The sequence below is a fragment of the Chanos chanos genome, chromosome 13 (assembly GCF_902362185.1).
Source record: "Chanos chanos chromosome 13, fChaCha1.1, whole genome shotgun sequence".
Classification (NCBI taxonomy): domain Eukaryota; kingdom Metazoa; phylum Chordata; class Actinopteri; order Gonorynchiformes; family Chanidae; genus Chanos; species Chanos chanos.
Window position 1 is genome coordinate 8,153,249 of NC_044507.1, and position 18,468 is coordinate 8,171,716.

At 38.2% G+C, this 18,468-nt stretch overlaps 3 protein-coding genes and 1 non-coding gene across 5 annotated transcripts; 1 reads left to right on the forward strand and 3 right to left on the reverse strand.

The window, feature by feature from the left end:
- Nucleotides 1–270: 270 nt before the first annotated feature.
- On the forward strand, nucleotides 271–2,370 carry cib1 (calcium and integrin binding 1 (calmyrin)). The gene is made up of 7 exons (XM_030789895.1): nucleotides 271–445; nucleotides 942–976; nucleotides 1,159–1,258; nucleotides 1,404–1,557; nucleotides 1,658–1,776; nucleotides 1,926–2,014; nucleotides 2,093–2,370. Exons 1-7 carry the CDS (start codon nucleotides 395–397, stop codon nucleotides 2,112–2,114), a joined length of 570 nt encoding a protein of 189 aa, XP_030645755.1. The 5' UTR covers nucleotides 271–394; the 3' UTR covers nucleotides 2,115–2,370.
- rccd1 (RCC1 domain containing 1) lies at nucleotides 2,330–4,973 on the reverse strand. The gene is made up of 8 exons (XM_030789893.1): nucleotides 4,730–4,973; nucleotides 4,195–4,415; nucleotides 3,947–4,110; nucleotides 3,708–3,829; nucleotides 3,133–3,231; nucleotides 2,897–3,037; nucleotides 2,762–2,791; nucleotides 2,330–2,570 (listed from the first exon to the last, which is right to left on the reverse strand). Exons 1-8 carry the CDS (start codon nucleotides 4,971–4,973, stop codon nucleotides 2,413–2,415), a joined length of 1,179 nt encoding a protein of 392 aa, XP_030645753.1. The 3' UTR covers nucleotides 2,330–2,412.
- Nucleotides 4,974–6,870: 1,897 nt separating this feature from the next.
- On the reverse strand, nucleotides 6,871–15,884 carry rhcgb (Rh family, C glycoprotein b). 2 transcript variants are annotated; one of them, XM_030789892.1, is made up of 12 exons: nucleotides 15,659–15,884; nucleotides 12,702–12,894; nucleotides 11,944–12,094; nucleotides 11,526–11,673; nucleotides 11,231–11,397; nucleotides 10,224–10,361; nucleotides 9,827–9,963; nucleotides 9,606–9,730; nucleotides 9,219–9,292; nucleotides 7,997–8,073; nucleotides 7,157–7,162; nucleotides 6,871–6,904 (listed from the first exon to the last, which is right to left on the reverse strand). In XM_030789892.1, the coding sequence occupies exons 1-12, from the start codon at nucleotides 15,882–15,884 to the stop codon at nucleotides 6,871–6,873; spliced, it is 1,476 nt and encodes a 491-aa protein (XP_030645752.1). The 2 variants fall into 2 exon arrangements, with proteins under 2 accessions (XP_030645752.1, XP_030645751.1); XM_030789891.1 differs by lacking the exon at nucleotides 7,157–7,162.
- A 2,439-nt stretch (nucleotides 15,885–18,323) lies between these two features.
- trnar-ucg (transfer RNA arginine (anticodon UCG)) lies at nucleotides 18,324–18,396 on the reverse strand. The gene has a single exon. It is a non-coding gene; the product is annotated as a tRNA-Arg (tRNA).
- Nucleotides 18,397–18,468: the final 72 nt, after the last annotated feature.

Genomic DNA, 18,468 nt, shown 5'->3' on the forward strand with positions numbered 1-18,468 from the left:
TTTGAATTTGTACTGTATGTGAACCTGTAGTGTGCTTCTGATTTTACATGGATGTAGTTTGGTCCGTGTAGTTGATATTTAATGCTTAAAATGTGAACTGTGACACATAGTAGCAGTCAATTAAGCTAAATCTTAGAAATCTTTAACAGCAGCCAGTAAATATTTTCAGTACTTCCTACTCACACTGAACTTCAGACTATGCTAATTTTGTGTCCATAGCAACCCTTACGTATCACAGGAGACGTATTTCTGCGGAAGTCAGCGAAACAAACGACGTACAACATGAATGTTTACCTTTAACTGAGCTAACTGAAATAAAAGTGAGAACTTTGTAATCTTAACAGTATATTTTTTAAATTTGTTTTCTTGAAGCGAGGATAGACACACAACAAGTATGGGAACAACAGCCAGTCAATTACCGAAAGAGCTCCTTTCAGAGTATCAGGTAAGAATTGCTAACTGCCTAGCTAACTAACTAGCCATCATAGTACGTTTAACTAAACTACGTCAAGTCGTAATCCTAAAAGCTAATTGACGGTTTCAAGTTCGACATTTATTACTGTTTTGGAACTTTTCTAAACGCTTTATAATTTGATGTTGTTCCGACCGTCGACGAAACGCCGGCGGATGGCCTCTTAATCTGCTAGATTACTGTTTATAATGTAAAACAGACAATTAAAAATGTCAAAGAAATGTCACAGAAACATAACTGTCTGTCATCACGTCCATTAAACTAACATCAAGAGCTAAAATGTTACTTGATGAGTAACCGTACTTTGCTTAATGTTTGACGTGTTAATGTTCATTTCTGTAGTGCTTTTCTCATTAAAAGTTAAACCTGACAGTTTTTTGGGTAATAACGTTGTATTACAACTTATTCATTTGAGGGGTTCGTAAAATACATCAGTCGTGTGTTATATTAATACGGTATATCTTTTCAGGAATTGACTTTTTTGACAAAGCAAGAAATCTTACTGTAAGTACAATTCTTTCCTGTCATTACTTTACTTTGTATGTCGAGAGACTGGCGAACTCAGACTTCCTTGTGAGGTGGACTTTGATGTATTGCACTGCAAAGTGAACGGTGAAACTTAAGTCATTGAGGAGATGTTACGTACAGATGCGTGTGTTCTCACAGGTTTGTATAAACTTTATTAGGGCACACAAAAGATTTAGTGAACTTGCTGGAAAAGAAGACAGACACCACCCTAACCCAAGAGTACCTATGAGTAAAATTCTCATGCTACCTGAACTCAAGGTGAGAAAGTTTTAATATGTTCATGAAAATATGAGAAGTGTTTCTTTTTCCTCTGAGAGACTACAAATTCAGTGCATCTTTGTCAGCATATCTTACATGCTGTGTTTTTAATATGAGATTTTATTCCCTGAATTCCGTCTTTTAGTCCAACCCTTTTCGGGAAAGAATCTGCCAGGTCTTCTCAACTTCTGATGTTAAGGATGGGAGCTTAAGCTTTGAGGACTTTTTGGATCTCTTGAGTGCCTTCAGTGATTCAGCAACCCTTGAAATAAAATCTCACTATGCATTCAGAATCTTCGGTAATGTCTGTACCAGTTACATTCATGTGTTCTTATAAAGAATGGGTTATTCAGAATGACAAACAGGAGAGATCCTATAACACTTTTCTGTCGATTCTAGACTTTGATGATGATGGCACACTGGATTCAAGTGACCTGGAGAAGCTGGTGAACTGTTTGACAGGAGACACAGACGACACAAGACTCACCGCAGAAGAGATGAGACAGCTTATAAGCAATGTGAGTTCACTGGATTCAGTTTGCATTTTGTGTCCCATGGCAATCTTTGTTGCATACAGCTGGACCCAAAGAGACATTTGAGGCACAGCTCAAAACTCCTGCAGGTCTCTACTAAAGTTGTCCCTTGTGTTCTCTGTCTAATTCTACAGATACTGGAAGAATCAGATATTGATAAAGATGGAACTGTGAACCTCTCTGAATTTCAGCATGTTATTTCCAGATCTCCTGATTTTGTCAGGTAAGGAGAATTCGTTTTAATGACTGTCTTAAATGTCCTCAGTAATAATTTGTAACTAACAGAGGGGTTGTTCTCCAGTTCCTTTAAGATTGTTCTGTGAAGTCTACGAAAGAGTGACGACAGGAGGGGAGTGATATCATGGTCCAAATTCACACCAGACATGAGCATTCACTGATTTTACAAATGATTTTTATGTAATGCCTTACATTTAAAAACAAAACAAAACTGTTTTTCAGGATTTTTTCCCAATGTTTTTCTAATAATTTTCTGTCCATATTTTACATATTTTTATGAAAGAATTGTTAACTGTCTAACCTGTATTTTACAAAACTTGTTTGCATATTAAATAAACTATTAATTATATGTCTGCTCATTCTTAAAGCAGAGTAACATTTGCATTAAGAAGGAGAATTTTTTCTCTGTACAGCACGCACAAATGTGTTCCATAACCCACAGACTACATCTTGCACCCACAATCCATGGCTTGAAAAGTAGGCCACAAGCATAGGTTCATCTGAACTGCACTCTGAACCATGGCCTAGCTGGCCATAGTTTCCTGTGTCAAAAAAAAAGTGCAAATGTAATTAGTCACTCTTAGGAAACGCTGATACTACTTCTGTTCTCATGTCATCTTATTTAGAGTAGTGAAAATCACTAGACACTTGTGTATGCTTTGTGCACAGTTATCAAAAAAGTCTAAGTCAGTGTTGTTCAGATTTCATAAAACTAGGAAGTGAACACTCATACCCCATCCCCAGGTGTAGAGATTGCCTGTACCTATGAGAGGAAACACACACACACACACACACACACACAGTTGAATTTACAGTGAAATTCACGCATATTCTAAATTTCCTGATGGAAAATCGAAGTGGCTCTTACTTGAGATGGCAGCTGTGTGGCGAGATCCACAGCTGACTTTGGTGATTTCTGTTTCCCGTGCAATATCGATCAAGGCTGGGAAAGCTTGGACTGAGATTAATACGTCCTTACTGCTCTCTCCTTCATCCTGTCTCGTCTGTTCTTCATTTCCTAAAGAGAGAAGCCAAAATATTATTTCCTAGAGATTATTTTAAGTGTGGAGATTATGGAATTGATATCTGGGTTGAGACGGTAACCTGTTCTTTTGACGTTCAGACGCTCTTCTTTAAGGCCTTTTGATGGAAGGCCTAGTTGGCCACTTTCATTCCAGCCCCAAATGTACAGGTCACCTCCTGCTGTTTAAAAAGACATTTAACTCAACATTCACACATTACAGAATTTGAAAAAAAAAAAAAAGAAGCGTGAGTTACTTTTTTCATCTTCTCTGCCTCAGACAATATGTACGATGCCATGATGTAATCTATCAAAACATTGTGTGAACTCTATTCAGATATTTTGCTTTTACAAGGGGGGTCTACAAATAACTTCTACAAGAAGCTAAGTTCTCTGCAGCTACATTAAGGTCGATTTTAGTCACCCATGTCAATTACACAGGCCCTGATGTGACAATATCAATAAACAATGGAAATCGGGTGGTAATATCACAAACTTGACTTTTCACTGATCTTATCACAACCTTCGGAAGATCAAGGTCTTATTGCGCTAACCACACACAAAAAAATAGTCGTTCTTCCAAGACTACCATCATAGTGGATTCACGAAGTTCTGGGAAGATTAGGGAGTGTTATGACACAAAACAAATTATTTTTACCACTGATGCAGGCAGAGTGCCAGCCACCTGCAGCCACTGTACTCATAGGAACACCCCACAGTGCCTCTACAGCTCGCGGTTCTTTCCCATCCACTAGACTGCCGTGACCCAGCTGCCCGTGGCTGCCAAGAGAGCACAGGCAAACTCACACAAACAGAAGGTGCGTACAGAGCAGGCACTAATTACAAAAATGCAGCACAAAGTAACAAAATTCCTATTCCACCTCCCCCACCCCCTACCTGCCAGAACCCCACGTGTAAACGGTTCCACAGGCACTTAGGAGAATGACGTGTTCTGTTCCCAGGGCTAAGTGTACAGCTTGCAGGTCCGGAGGGAGAGGACGGAAAAATGGGGGCTTTGAGGCAATGTAGCCCCCCGGCACCAAAGGCAGTCTTAAAGAGTGCTCTGTACGAACGCATAAAATAACTTCAACGCTTTTAAAACTTTCCACATGCTATATGAGGACTGTGAATTTTATATAGACGACAACAATACCAGTGGTATCTGGGGTGTGCAGATCCATCTTCCAAACAAGTGCCTTCTTGTGCTGCTGATGACACCAGCCTTCAATTTTGTCTACGAAACTAAGGGTCAGGCAACTTTCATTAATAAGGGCATCTGTGCACCCTCGGCTCTCGAGAACGTGATCACATCTGTCACCGTCTGCAGAGTTAGAGCCAAAACCGGAGAGACAGACGTAGCTGTCACCTGAAATAGGGGTAAAGGTGTGAAATTACTCGTTTTCTTTAAATGTGCATGGTTATCGTGCTAAATAATTGACAGGATACGATTTGTGGGAACCACTAATGAGCCAACGTCATATGCTGGCTCACTCACATAGTGGTTTGGAGGTGACTGGAACGTCATTAGGAATTTCAAATTTACAATTGTGCCACAGAGGTTTGTCACCAACAGACAAAAACTGATACAAGGCACTGAATGTTAAAAACTCCTTACCACTTGATCATGAGGAGACATCAAGTGAAGAGCTTTTAAAAGTTTTCTAATTTTCATTCTCTAACCGTTTAAATGAATGGTAGCTCGCCGACTCCAGCTAGCCCCAATGTTAACGCTTCTTTCTGCAGACGTTAGATTACTCTCCCCTTTCTGGTTCACCGCCCCGTAGCACAGTTTCAAAAGTAGCGGAGAGGTTACTTTGATGCTTTCGCTGTCAGTCTTAAACTCCGAGCGTGAGCATATCTGTCCAAACCCGTTAAAACCAAAGCCAAACCAATTCAGTAAACCTATATCTTGTTGCTGGCTCATGTTGCCTCGGTTTTGAAAGCGGATGTCAGCGGAAATGACAAAAGCATGCACTGAGACGCTCGAACTCTGTACACGTTGGAATGCATCAACACAAAATTGCAGCGTTTTCAGCACAGAAAACTTGAAGAATCCAGTGAGCACTAAAGTTAACCGTTGCTTGTTTATTTACCTCCCGTAACCTGGAGGACAGAGAAGGCGGGGCCGAACTTTTATCGAAACTTAGTGAGGTGTTACATGAAAATCCGTCACCATCATCGTGTGACTATGGGTGGCGCTATGAGGCTCGCATGTAGACAGCGGTAAAATTAGTTCCATGTCACTACATAAAGCCACATACGCCAAAGGTCAGAGTGGAAATGTTTTATTCTCTTTGGCAGTGTCGTGATGTTTTTTTGCGCTGAATAAAGCAGTTGTATTGCAGTACCCTTAAGACGATGTGTTGTTTTAACTTAACTTACGTCGTAGGGTAGCTCATTAACAGATTTTCACCTTCCAAAAGCTCAGACAGGAAAGCTATAAATGTTCTCATTATTTTGAATAGATACACAAAGCCGATTACATACAGTTTGTGTTATTTACAGCTCTTCATCAGTGACATAAGGAATTTTCAGTTTGGATAGGAGCAACATCCACAGACGTGACATGCAACTTCATTTTAAAGATTTAAATTTCCTCTGCTTTCAGATTTTAAAACAGTTCTGTCTGGTGTTGATAATGTACTGTCTCCATTATTCAGCAGATCCACCAAAAGGACAGAAACTGATATGACCCTATGGTGCATGTCCTTTCAAATTCATAAGTAAAACATGTTGAATAGTATGCAGTTTCTTTCTATGGTTACACTCAGCTGAGTGCTTCAAAATACTTCAGTCACAGTAAATCATAAAGCGAAAGACTTGCAGTGAAATGGTATCCAAATAAAAAGTAGAAAGTAAAAGTAAAGTATTTCAATAGAAACAAATACAATTAAGAGTTTGATAACTTATGTTTTAATGCAACATTTAAAAACTTGACAAACAGCAACAAGAAATGATTCAAAAATCTGTAAACAAAAATTACAGGATCGAGTGATTAAAAACAGTTGAGGAACACCAGTAACCACGATTAAAGTCCATGCTGAATATATTGGAATACATGCAAGTAAATCATGTGAAATTTGCATTAAATTCCAAAAATATTCACTTGATCAAGACAAACAAAAAAGATGGCATAAAATAAATATTATGTTATGTTCTATATTTTAATTCTTAAATTTATAGAAAATATTAGACTTTAATAATTTACAGAATTGACAACAAAACTTTCTGAAGTTACACATTTATTTAAAACAAATAAAAAGTCTGAAATATTCATTCAGCCCAGTATTCTTCCACCACGAGGACAGCCCTAATAAGTTTTCTGTACTGTCTTGTGGTCAATGCAGTGTGTTTGGACTTAAGTCTGGAGACAGTGTGATATCCATTGCTAAAACTGTTGTTGTAAATTAACCATTTCTAGACTCTTGATGGGGCATAGGCTCATGTTCTTGCTGAACAATCAAAATGCTGACAAGTGTCAACTTTTACAGAGAGGAAACCAGATATTTGGCCAAAATATCTTGGCATTTGCTGGAGCTAACTATTCAGTTGTCCTTAAAAATGTCTACTGATGTCAGACTTTTCACTGGTACGCATGGACAATAGCCCAACTTTGGTTTCATCTCATCTCACATCACTGCTCATGACAACTTAAGTTCCAGTTTTGTTTACCAAGAGATTTTGGCATTAACCTGAATAGCTTTTTAGTGACCTTTCCAGAGGCCTAAGGTGTACAGTAAAAAAAGAAAGGTTTGCTTTGAGCAAAATGTTGTCTATGTGTTTTGTGGTTCAGGAATGCAGGGTCCCACCATTCTGCAGGGCTAGCTCTGTTCCACAGAGAAGTTGGTTTCTGCCCTGTGAGGGAGAAGAGTTCACAGATTAGAAACACCCAAAGTCTAAATTCACTGCTGTAGTGTTCTTTGACATGTGGATGATAGAAAAAAAAAAAATTTGTGCGCATAAAGACCTAAAAATGTAAGACATCTTCTAAAGAATCAGTCCTTGAAGTTTTCATAATTCTTGATTAATAATCTACTTGTTTTGGATAGTAAACTGCAATATATAAACATTTATACTTCTCATTTTATATTACAGCAGTCATAATACATACAACTATATAAGTTGTAATAATCAGTATCTATATATTCAGATTGCACAAGAATTTCACAATGCCATTTGCAAAATGACCAATTTTTCTTAATATTAGTTCAAATGTAAGATTTAATTACAAATTCACGTTAGAACCAAGATAACTAAAACCAATTTCCCTTCTTACACAGCATTTAATTTATTACACCATTTAACTGTAAATGCTGTTCCACAAGTTCACACAGGCACCTGACCCTAGTATTAAGCACAATCAAGTTTGCATGAAATGTATCAAATTTAGTTGGGTTTAGGGACATTAAAAGAAACCATAGACAAATCACAATTTATAACACTGAAGATTGTGTAGCCAATTGGGTGGGTGTAGCCAGACATAGAACCATATGGAATTATGGGATTCCGTCTACTGAAATTCTCTGCCACCTGCAAATAGTTTTGCATGGAAGCCCAGAACATTGAAACTAATAAATTGGAATTGGTTTTGCTTATCACCACAAAACTGGACATATATCCCTATAGATAGACTCTTTTTGCAAGTAGCTGTATAAAATATCATGCCCCCTGGACAAAGGGTAGGATAAGCTGAACTCATCATGCTTATAGCAAAATCTCTGAACTTGTTAGCCAAAGTTGGTATACCCTTTCAACCTAAAATCCCATTCCTTCAAAAACAACTAAAAACTCACAAGTCACTCCTGCAAATGCAACATGTATGTCACATGCAAGTTAACTACTCTGCAAGGGGTACTGAAGTAAGCACAGATTTTCTTTGGAAAATTACAATGTCTTCATATACATTAAAACACAAGAAACCAGAACAAAAATCCAAACAAAACTTACATTTCGGAATGCTTGTTAACCCTCATGTGATTGTTGTACTCCAGGATTGGTGGAATGCTCTCTTCCTCCTCAGGTACCTATGTGGAGAGATCAGAACAAATAAAGAATGACAAAGAAGCCCAGACATATTCAGCAACAAGATTTCTTTCCTACAGACAAAGCCAGTTGGCCACATCTTCCAGCCATATCAATTTAAGCTCTAGCATGCAAGTACTGAAAGCTCAATATATGGATTAAAAAAAAAAAAAAAGATGCCCACCAGACCATGAAGGGCATATAGGACTTTCAAAAATACTGTCAAAATAATATGATACTGATTCGCTGTTTCTACATCAAACACTAGTGTTGATGGTAATAGCTAATGGTGGTACCTCATTACACTGTGTTACTTTGTTGTTGTTTTTTTACGCTACTGGTTAAACATATGGGTGAATTTCCCATGCTTGCTAAAACTAAAGAGGAGGGACAAGATTGTTCTGGAAATGCAGCATTTTCTGAAGCATTGTTCATGAGGCTTAATCTGTGAAAACTGGCTGCTCAGTTCTGTGTCTTTTGAACTTGGCTAGAGAGGAACAGACTGCTTTTCATGAGGAGTATAGTTAGTACGCCTTAACCAGTGTATATGCACAATTACAATATAACTACGACTTAATTTTAGCAGTTCTCCAAACAGACATGGCAATTCTTTAATCAAAGAACAAGAGACAGAATAATGTATACATACTTTTGAAAGAACAGTCTCGAAGAATACTTTGGAGACTTCTAGTTTCACTCAAAAGGGCAGAAAACAGTCCATATGGAAGACTGGGAGGTCTTACAGGAGGTCTATTCAGACTCTACCATAGGTTGTTGTCTGGCATTTGGTTTCAACATGCATCAGTGACAACTGGCTGCAATTATCACTTCAAAAACAAAGGTTACCAGATTCTAAAAGGGCTGAATATGATTCTTCAGCAACTGTACACACGAGACTAGGGTGACTAATTTATGTGTAAACATTTAATTGGAAAAAGTGCTGTGTACTCAGTCATTACCTGCCTCTGATAGCATTTTCAAATTGGCTCAAAACAATACTATTCACCATGTAATAGATAATGTAATTTATTTACTAAATACATAACTGTCTTTTTCCAAGTTATTCTGTTCACTTCAATCTGGTTATACTGGATATCCAAAACTCCAGTGCATCCGGTTAAAACTAATACGTGCAATGTTGTCTCACCTCCCAGTAGAATTCATCGTCAAAACAGTTTTCATCTGCAACGTCACCCCAGATAGGTAGCTTCAGGATGAAACCTGAAGGATAGGGTAAAACTGTCTCACAATATGTCCTTATGAAAAAACATTTCACATTGGTATTTTACTGAATAAGTGTTTTAAAGCATAATAACCAAAACATAACAAATTTAACAGGCTTTTAACCCACAACTGACCATTTTCTGTCCCCAGGGCAGATCCCTCACGACTGCTTTTCTTTGTTATCAAATATATGGATTTGTTAACGTTCACAAACGCGATTTGGCATTGCAATATGATCCTAGTTTAAATGTTGCATTTGAGGGACGATGATACAACGACAGAAAATTAAGTTACTAATAATTTCACTCACCAACGAAAGTACCTCCCCCAACTCCAAAGCAAATAGCCACGCATATCCCTGCTGCTTGGTGCCCGCCTTGAACAGTTGGAATCCGGTCCTCAAAGGGTCCATCAAAATCAAACGTATTCCTCAACCTACAACAGAACATGCCAGTACATATTAAATCAACAAATTCACATGTTATGTTTGTGCTATAAATAGGTTCTGAAATGCAAATGGCTGCACTTTACCCCAGTTCACCATAAACTGTCTCGCTGGCAGCAGCTGCAGTAATGGCACCCACAATGCCACCTAAGACCCCTGGCATGGCATGGAGGTTGTGGATGCCACAAGTGTCCTGGATTTTGAGCTTTTTCTCCATAAACGGCTGGGAGGTAAGAGACAAGCACAAAAACTCTTGTTACATACAAAGTAAAAAGACTGCAAATGTAAGGAGATGAGTATTATAATAGCATTAGTTACTGTCCTCATTTTACAAAACCATAATCTGGCAAATTTACATGAAGGTACGCTACAATACACCAGCTCCTAGCTGGATGTGGAGCTGCTTGAAGTTGTGCTTTTTGATTAAAATGCAGAAATTGACTAGTTTGGACCTGCAGGCCTGTTTTAAACAAAACAACTTACTGTCAGAAATAGGTAACCCAGTGTGGAGATGATACCACAGCAGAAACCCACGATCAGAGATCCATATGGTGTCAACATGAATTCTGCTGCTGTTCCGGCAGCAACACCCCCTGCTAGTGTAGAATTCTGGATGTGTACCTACAGCAGATCAGACAGTTATTTTACATAGAAATCTCCACTGATACAGACTATTGTACTCTTGCATGCATACACACACACACACACACACACTATATATATACACACACACACACACACACACACACACATATACACACATATATATACACATATATATACACACACACACACATATATACACACACACACACATATATACACACACACACACATATATACACACACACACACATATACATACACACACACACACACACACACACACACATATATACACACACACACACATATACACACACACACACACACACACACACACACACACACACACACACACACACACACACACACACAAAAATATATATATATATATAAATAAAATTAAAAAAAAAAAACCCTGATATTTCCATGAACCAGGCTGACAGTTTCGTCAGATGTAAAATAAATACCCTAAAATCAATTCCAAGTCTATGCTTTATACATGAACTTACTACATTTTAGTAGAGATCGTCAGATTTCTCTAGTGACATTCTGAAAAACGCTGTGGTCCCAACATTGTGGCAGTTTTACATTGGAAACCTTTGACCCATGGTGCATCACGAATACACAGCTAGAACTGTGAAAGGTTATTTTGAAGAGTGTATTGCAATGACCTGACCAGCTCTATTTGTAAATAGAAATTTCTAAAATGATTTGTAAGAGACAATTAATCAGTTACTTTAAACTTGCCTTCATAAGATTTTCCCCTCGTAGGGCAAAACAAAAACAAAAAAACAAACAAAAACTGTATTCACCAAGTCCAATGATTATTGGTAGGATTATTTGTTCATCCATCATGCTAATTATAATCACTGTAGCATAATTACCATGTCAACTTTGCCCGTCTTCTCAAAAAGGCTGGAAATGGCAAATGTGGTGAGGACACAGGAGGCCAGACAGAGGTAGGTGTTGATAGCAGCGCGGTGCTGTCCGTCTCCATGATCCGTTATAGCTGAATTGAAACTGGGCCAGAACATCCAGAGAAACAGAGTTCCTAAAAAGAAAGAAAAAAAATCAATCCCAATTCAGAAAACAAGATAAATATCTGCAAAAGTTCTCAAATAAGGGTGTCACGGTGGTATGTGCAGAGTGTTAGGAATAGCCCCTCCTGAAGAGACTTACCAATCATGGCAAAAACGTCAGAGTGGTAAACGGATCCATGGAGACGTTTGCTCTGTTCTAAATTCGGTCGATAGAGGACCCATGAGATTGAAAGGCCATAATATCCTCCAAATGTGTGGATAACCATAGAGCCCCCAGCATCTCTTGCCTGGAAGGCGACAGCATCGAAGATCAGACAAGCATGAACCATAGTGGGTGGTCCAGATGTAGGAGACAAATGACAGTAGGTTTATATGAAGTGGCTACATGATCTGTGATTACCATATACATGAATAAACACGAACATAGGAAATGTACAATAGTTTCACTTGTATCACTACTATTGAATGTTTCAAATGAACTGCAGCCCTGTTGTCTAATTATATTAGCTAGCTGAGTTATTGGCATAAAGCTCTTGTATTTTGTCTGTGAAACTTACATGGATGAGGTTGAGGATGATGTATTCTTCAACGGCAAACAGTGTAATGCCAAACAGTGTCAGCACCATTAGCTGAACTGGGCTGACCTTGCCAAGCACAGCTCCATAAGCAATCAGACACCCCGCCACACAGAAGTCTGCATTAATAAGACTGGACACAGAACAAGGCATCCAGACCTTACTACCATCACAAGGCCTCATAAGGGACAAGTCCACAAAGTTAAGGCCATTTATGAGTAACTGACTTACTAAATGGACACAGTATGAATTTTAGAAGGTAATGCACTATTCAAAAGAGCCAAAACTCTGTTGCTTCACTATGTGTATTTCAAGTTATATCCTTCTGCATTACAATAAAGAAATTCATGACAAATATGTCGAGCACAATAACCTGAAGGATGATGATTGATGGATGAAAACTTAAATATCATTTCAATACGAGTCTTCGCTTTGAGAGCAGAATTCTTTTCACAGCTGCGGTTTCAGTATTGTGGTGGCACTTGTATTTTATTCCACAAACAATGAATAACAGCTACTGATCTGAAATAATGTATATCCCTGCGTGACATTGCTGATCCTGACATTGCTGTGTCAACAGACAACAGTTTAAGAATAGGTGAGTCTCACAATGAGGGCATGAAAAACTGGTCTTTCTACCCACACCCCTGGTAAAGGTTCATCCACAGATGCAAACAGGGAAATATTACATAATGCAAGTGATCTATAGGATAATTCCTTTAGAGACAAATCACCCTTACCTTTCCACACCAATCTTAATCTTGCCATCGGTGTAGTCCAGAGAGTGAAACCAGCCCTGCATAAGGAGAGCCCACTGGAGACCAAAAGCTGCAATGAGGAAGTTGAAGCCCACTGCACTGAAACTGTATCGTTTCAAGAAGGTCATAAGAAATCCAAAACCCACGAAGATCATGACGTGAACATCCTGAAAACCTGCGCGAGGAAGGAAAAGTTCATAAAAGTGTTGGGATTTTGGGGATTATTTTTATTTTGGGGAAGACACAAAATTGAAAGAAAACGGCAACAAGGAAGCAAAAGATTATTTGGGTCCTTTTCCATTTCAGTTACTATCAAAGTTTCACATTTTAGATTTACGATGTAGATGTGTCATAACTCTGCTGAGTCAAAGTCTGTCCTCCATGTAAACACATATATCTACATTTTTCTATCACCAGCCTTATTTGGTGTGAAAACAGAGCCTTAAGAGTGATGATGACAAAAAAAAAAACAAACAAACATCCATAGCATGTTCTGTTGTCCAGAGTGCTCATGTAACAACTGATGCCAGGGGATAAAAAAATAGCTGCAGACTCTGGAGGAACCTTTATTTGCTCTGTACACATCGTAAAGGAGGATGAACTCTGAAGAGGTCGCCTCTGGAATCTTCCCACAAAGCTAGTCCTGCTCCTGTTTCACATTCCATATTTCCATAGATCCATTACAGGGTGTAGCTATCCATAACTGTTTGCCTCATAACTTCACACAAAGACAGACTTCTGTGGCTAGTAATACAAGAGGTCTGTTGGAGGAATGATAAGCAACAATGATACAGTTGTTTCTGAACATATCAAGTGCACGACAGTCTGCTTGGGACACATTTAGGTGTGCATGATAGGCAAAAAAAAAAAATTCTATTCTGTTTTTGGAACACTCTCCACCCAGTTCTCATTGCCACAAATGGGGAACTCTTGAGCTTCACAAATTCACTTTGAGGTGACAGTTATACCTTAATATCTTGCCTGCAGGTTTTTCAGCTTGAGGACCTGCATTCTAGAATTCACTCAGAAAATTTGAGAAATTCTGAGTATTCCGTGTATGTAAGTCGCTTTGGCTAAAAGCGTCTGCCAAATACCAAATTGTAATGTCTGAAATTTAATACACACGAGGTTTGCTTTCCAGACATCTGTGACACACCCTTAGGAAACTGTACAGCTGGAAAAATTAACTGGTTCTCCATACAATGCAGTGTACCCTTAAATTGTCTCTTATACAAACACACACACAATAATGGATTAGAACAGCCAAGTCATTTTGTCATGAGTGCACATGAGCCCCCCCTCCCCCCTAAAAAAAAGTACCACCCAAACTGTTAAACTGTACATTGTTTAGCTAATAGGGTAAGTTTTACCTTATTCTAAGCATTTTTGCTCCGAATGCCAGGTTTCTCTGAATTTTTCTTTCTCTGTATTTTGCACTAGTCACTTTCTTCATTTTCTTGACTGGAAATAAGAAATATCTCAACACTTTGTTTAGCCCAAAATTTCAATTTTATTTGTCATACCAAGAAAGCCTATTGCCACATGAGTATCTATGTAGTCTCTGGAACACTTTGACAAGTGTTAGAACTTTTAAAGAGCTTTTATGGCTAACAAGGTTCCTGAAACTATGACTCCTTTTATTTTGCTTGATGATCCAACTATCAGACAAGGCAGAGCTTCAGTGGTCCATGTACTGACTTTTCACAGGTTAATATTAGTCCTGATGAAATTTAGAGTGATATTCAAAGCCTTTGATTTCTTTTACTAAAGCCATTCTCTGATCCACAACTTTATCCTAGGGTTCCTCCTGCTACATATGGTTGATACTAGACCGTCTACCACTCATCCGCAACTGTTCCTGCAACCACTCATCCATTTTATATATGTTTAATAGGTGCTGTTTACCCTAAAACACACACTTAATGAATGTACAGTAAGAACAATATTCATGTACTGTTATCAAATGCAAAATAACTCAACATCTATAAATGGAACTAAAACAATACTGAAATGACGGCGACGGTCGGCATTTCAGTGATCTCAAAGTAAATCCATTATAATTTAAATGACAGCTGGCTTTACAAATTTCTACTTCTTTACGTAACTTAATGTGAAACGTGGCAAACAGTCTGCACCTATTTCTGGACCTGAGGAGTGGTCGCATTGTGGCAGCACCGCCTGGGAATTCTATACTTCCCAGGACACTCAGACAGCGAGTTTGCTCCTCCACTTATACATCTTGTAAGACAACTCACTGGCAGAGTGAACAATTGCTCTGGAATGACTGGGCCCATGAAAAACAAAGACCACAAGTTGAGACGGAGAATTACCAATACAGGTCACCAAGTCAACTAATCACGTGTTAATACTAATCGAAGCAAAATATTTCGTTTTGTGGACTTCTGGTAAGCATATTCAAAGCGTTGTGTAAAGAATAAACCACACGGTTGTGTGTAGCCTAATGCGCCCAAGCACTGTGACAATATTTACATATTACAAAGGAGTCATAGTATGTTAACAAATTTGATGGCGCAATGCAAACTAAATCAGATAGCATCTCACATGTGGGAATCATTTAACGAAAAAGAGTCCCACTCTGTCTCCGTTAGAGGTCCGTACTTTGTTTCGAATAGCCTGATGTTATATGAGGAATGACACTAAAACTCAAGTTTTGTCCACTCGAAATTATTCAAACATATTTATGATATACATGGTTGCCAAACTTTTAGCAGGAGTGTAAATCATTTAAAAAGATCATCAACGGATAAGACATCACTAGCATGTTTTAACTGTGGAAAATGACTAAAAAATAAGTACACTGATTTAAAAGCAAAAATAAAAGAATATATAGGGGAGAAATTCGTTTGCTTCTATGAGTAATCGGTTTTTGATCACTCAGTTAAAATACTGATTTTAATAACTCAGTAATCAGAGCTTACTTGGATATCTGAAGTAGAAGTCGTTCTCTATATCACTACTAATATTATGCGCAATTCTATGTTCCATCCAATGAGCGTCGGATTCCTCATCATATCGGATGAACACACCGAAGAGAATTATCATGGCAGTTTCCCAAACGAAGCAAACAGCAGGTAGACTCCATCTTATATTGGTATTTTTCGGGCGGTCACAATATGACATACAGCCCTCGAAACAGTTTCCCATCTTGATATTCTGAGAACCGTCCACGAGCACCGATGCGAGGGGCCAATCTCCTGTGAGATAACGTGTAATTGGCTTGTATTATATAGACTCGTAGCAGAGGTGTGTCCATTTCTCTACCAACCACACTTCTCCTCAGAGGGAAATTAACAAGTGTAACTTCACAAGAATCATGAGAGCTCCACCCAGAAGTCACCTTTTATACAGCGTACTACATAAAATGATCGCATTTACTAGTCACACTTGTGGTTAACTGAGCCAAGCAGGAGTGTCAACCTAGTAATACGGATGGATGCGTGTATGTCTGAATTATATCCACTTTATGGATTAAATGATGTGATTAACTGAAAGGGTTTAACAGCTAGATCAAACAGAGTTGGCACTATTGGTGGTGGAGAATGACTGGAAGGCCTTTAAAGCTGATGGTTGAAGGAACTTATCAGTTGCATAGTTCTCACTTGAAAAGATGGCCGTGTGATAAAAACGCCTTTTCTTTAGTTACTTTCTGTGAAGCAGAGGTTGAACACAAAAGACAGTTCAAACAAAGCCACTGGTGTTATGTGTACAACACTCACTGTAAAGCTAATGCTTTGAAATAGACTTATTGGAAGATATTACATACTTCAAAAAAGTATAAGGAGATAACAGGCATTCAGGGGCATGCAATATAAACAAAGAATTATCAGTGCCGTGACACTACCCTTTTATGTGGGTACCATTCTATGTAGTGTTTCTTTGATATCATTCAGCAAAGTTGGCATCAGTTGTCTCTACTAGAAAACCTCAAAGCTATGGATTCACTTGACTCAGAACCCTCATGGAGAAAAAAAATCCAAGGGTAGCAGTTGGAAAGGTGATAGCAGCATTTTGCGATAGCTGGTAGAGTATTCACGTCTTCCATCAAACTATGCTTCTATCTTCCTTACTCTTAAATCTGCCAAAATCAATGTTTTCTAGTTTGTAAAGTTAGACAGTACATCGTCTGCTTTGGTGAGAGTTTAGTTTGGAATGCACTAATGAGCAAAAAAGACTAAATATGGATCATTATAAGCTGAGTTATTGTTGATGCAGTGATTTGTTTGTTTTGTTTGTTTTCACTATTAACAAAGATGTGACCAATTTCTCAGAGTACTGTAAACTTATAAATCAATGCTTGAGTTTGGACTGTTTCACTTTTAGCAAAGAGGAACTGCCATGTTTATCATGCCAAAAGAGATGTGGTCTGGCAAACAGTAGCCTTCATATCAATTCTGAAAAACAAGATGTCAATATCAAGAACCGCCAAGCATATAGAACAGAATTAAGGGTGTGAGAAAAATAGTTTTGTGTGACACAGCCAAAGCCGTTCTATGGAAATAGGCTCCACTTGTGCACCTGTATTAATTTCTGATGACAAAGGTCTCCCATGACCGATATACTGCCTTAGCTACAGGAATCATCTCCTGGAATTAATAAGTATTTATGAACATGGGCCTCATGGGTCTTTTAAAGACACCAGACCAATTAATCTCAAATACTGAGATGGGGGAGGTGTGGTGAGGTGGTGGTGTAGTGGAGGGTGGTGGGTGGTGGGTAAATAGTGCCCATCTGCAGGTACTCCTTTTCCAACGTATTACAGCAGAAACTATGAAGTCTCTTAGAAAGGCATAACATACTCTGCAGGGCTTTTTCAATGATTATTCCAGAAATCAAATAACAAGAACAAATAAATGTATCCAGCAAAACAATAAAAACGCTACCAGAGCTTATACCAGAGCTTATACGTTTTCAGCCGAACATTTTAAATCAAAGCTTTAGAGCCTTTTAAAAGATAACTTAACAGTTAAACATGCAAAATTGACATTATAGTACAAAAATATTCTTTTTTAAAAACAAATTTGGAATTTTCTGCACAAGAGCCCTTACACAGACATTGTTCAAAGCTCATGGGGTTAAATCAAGCAGTTGTAGTTTGAAATCCATTTGAGGAGATAAAACATAAAGGGTGGCAGTGAAGTATCACTTGGTGAAATAGTGGTTTGGTTGTAATTGTGTAAATGCTTGGGTCTTGTCACTGCTACATATATACTTGACTGTTTGCATGTGTATATTGGTGAGATGAGATCTGTGGATAATTTTAAAAGATGTCAGTGTGGTATTAATTATGAAATGCTTCTAAGGCCAGACTCTTCAGTCAGTATTCATTTTTTGTTTAGTAAAATAGTATATTTATAGACTAAGAGCTTTATAACAAACTTCAAATTCTGACATTAGCAATGAACTGTTAAGTGCTCAATAAAAATCATGGAGTATAATTCTGCTGTTATAAGGGGGTTAATTCACTTGTTTTCTCAATGGCATATATGTTTGAAATGAATTGTTAAGTGTTCGATGCAGTACATCATAGTTTCCAGATAAACTACTTATCATGAATTTCCACAAAACGAAAAGTGTCGAAAAGTACGACCCCGGCAGGACTCGAACCTGCAATCTTCTGATCCGAAGTCAGACGCCTTATCCATTAGGCCACGAGGCCTGTGTGGTTATGTACCTGGTGATAGTACTTACATCCATAGTACAAATAATTTGCTGCTGTCAAACTGTTTTT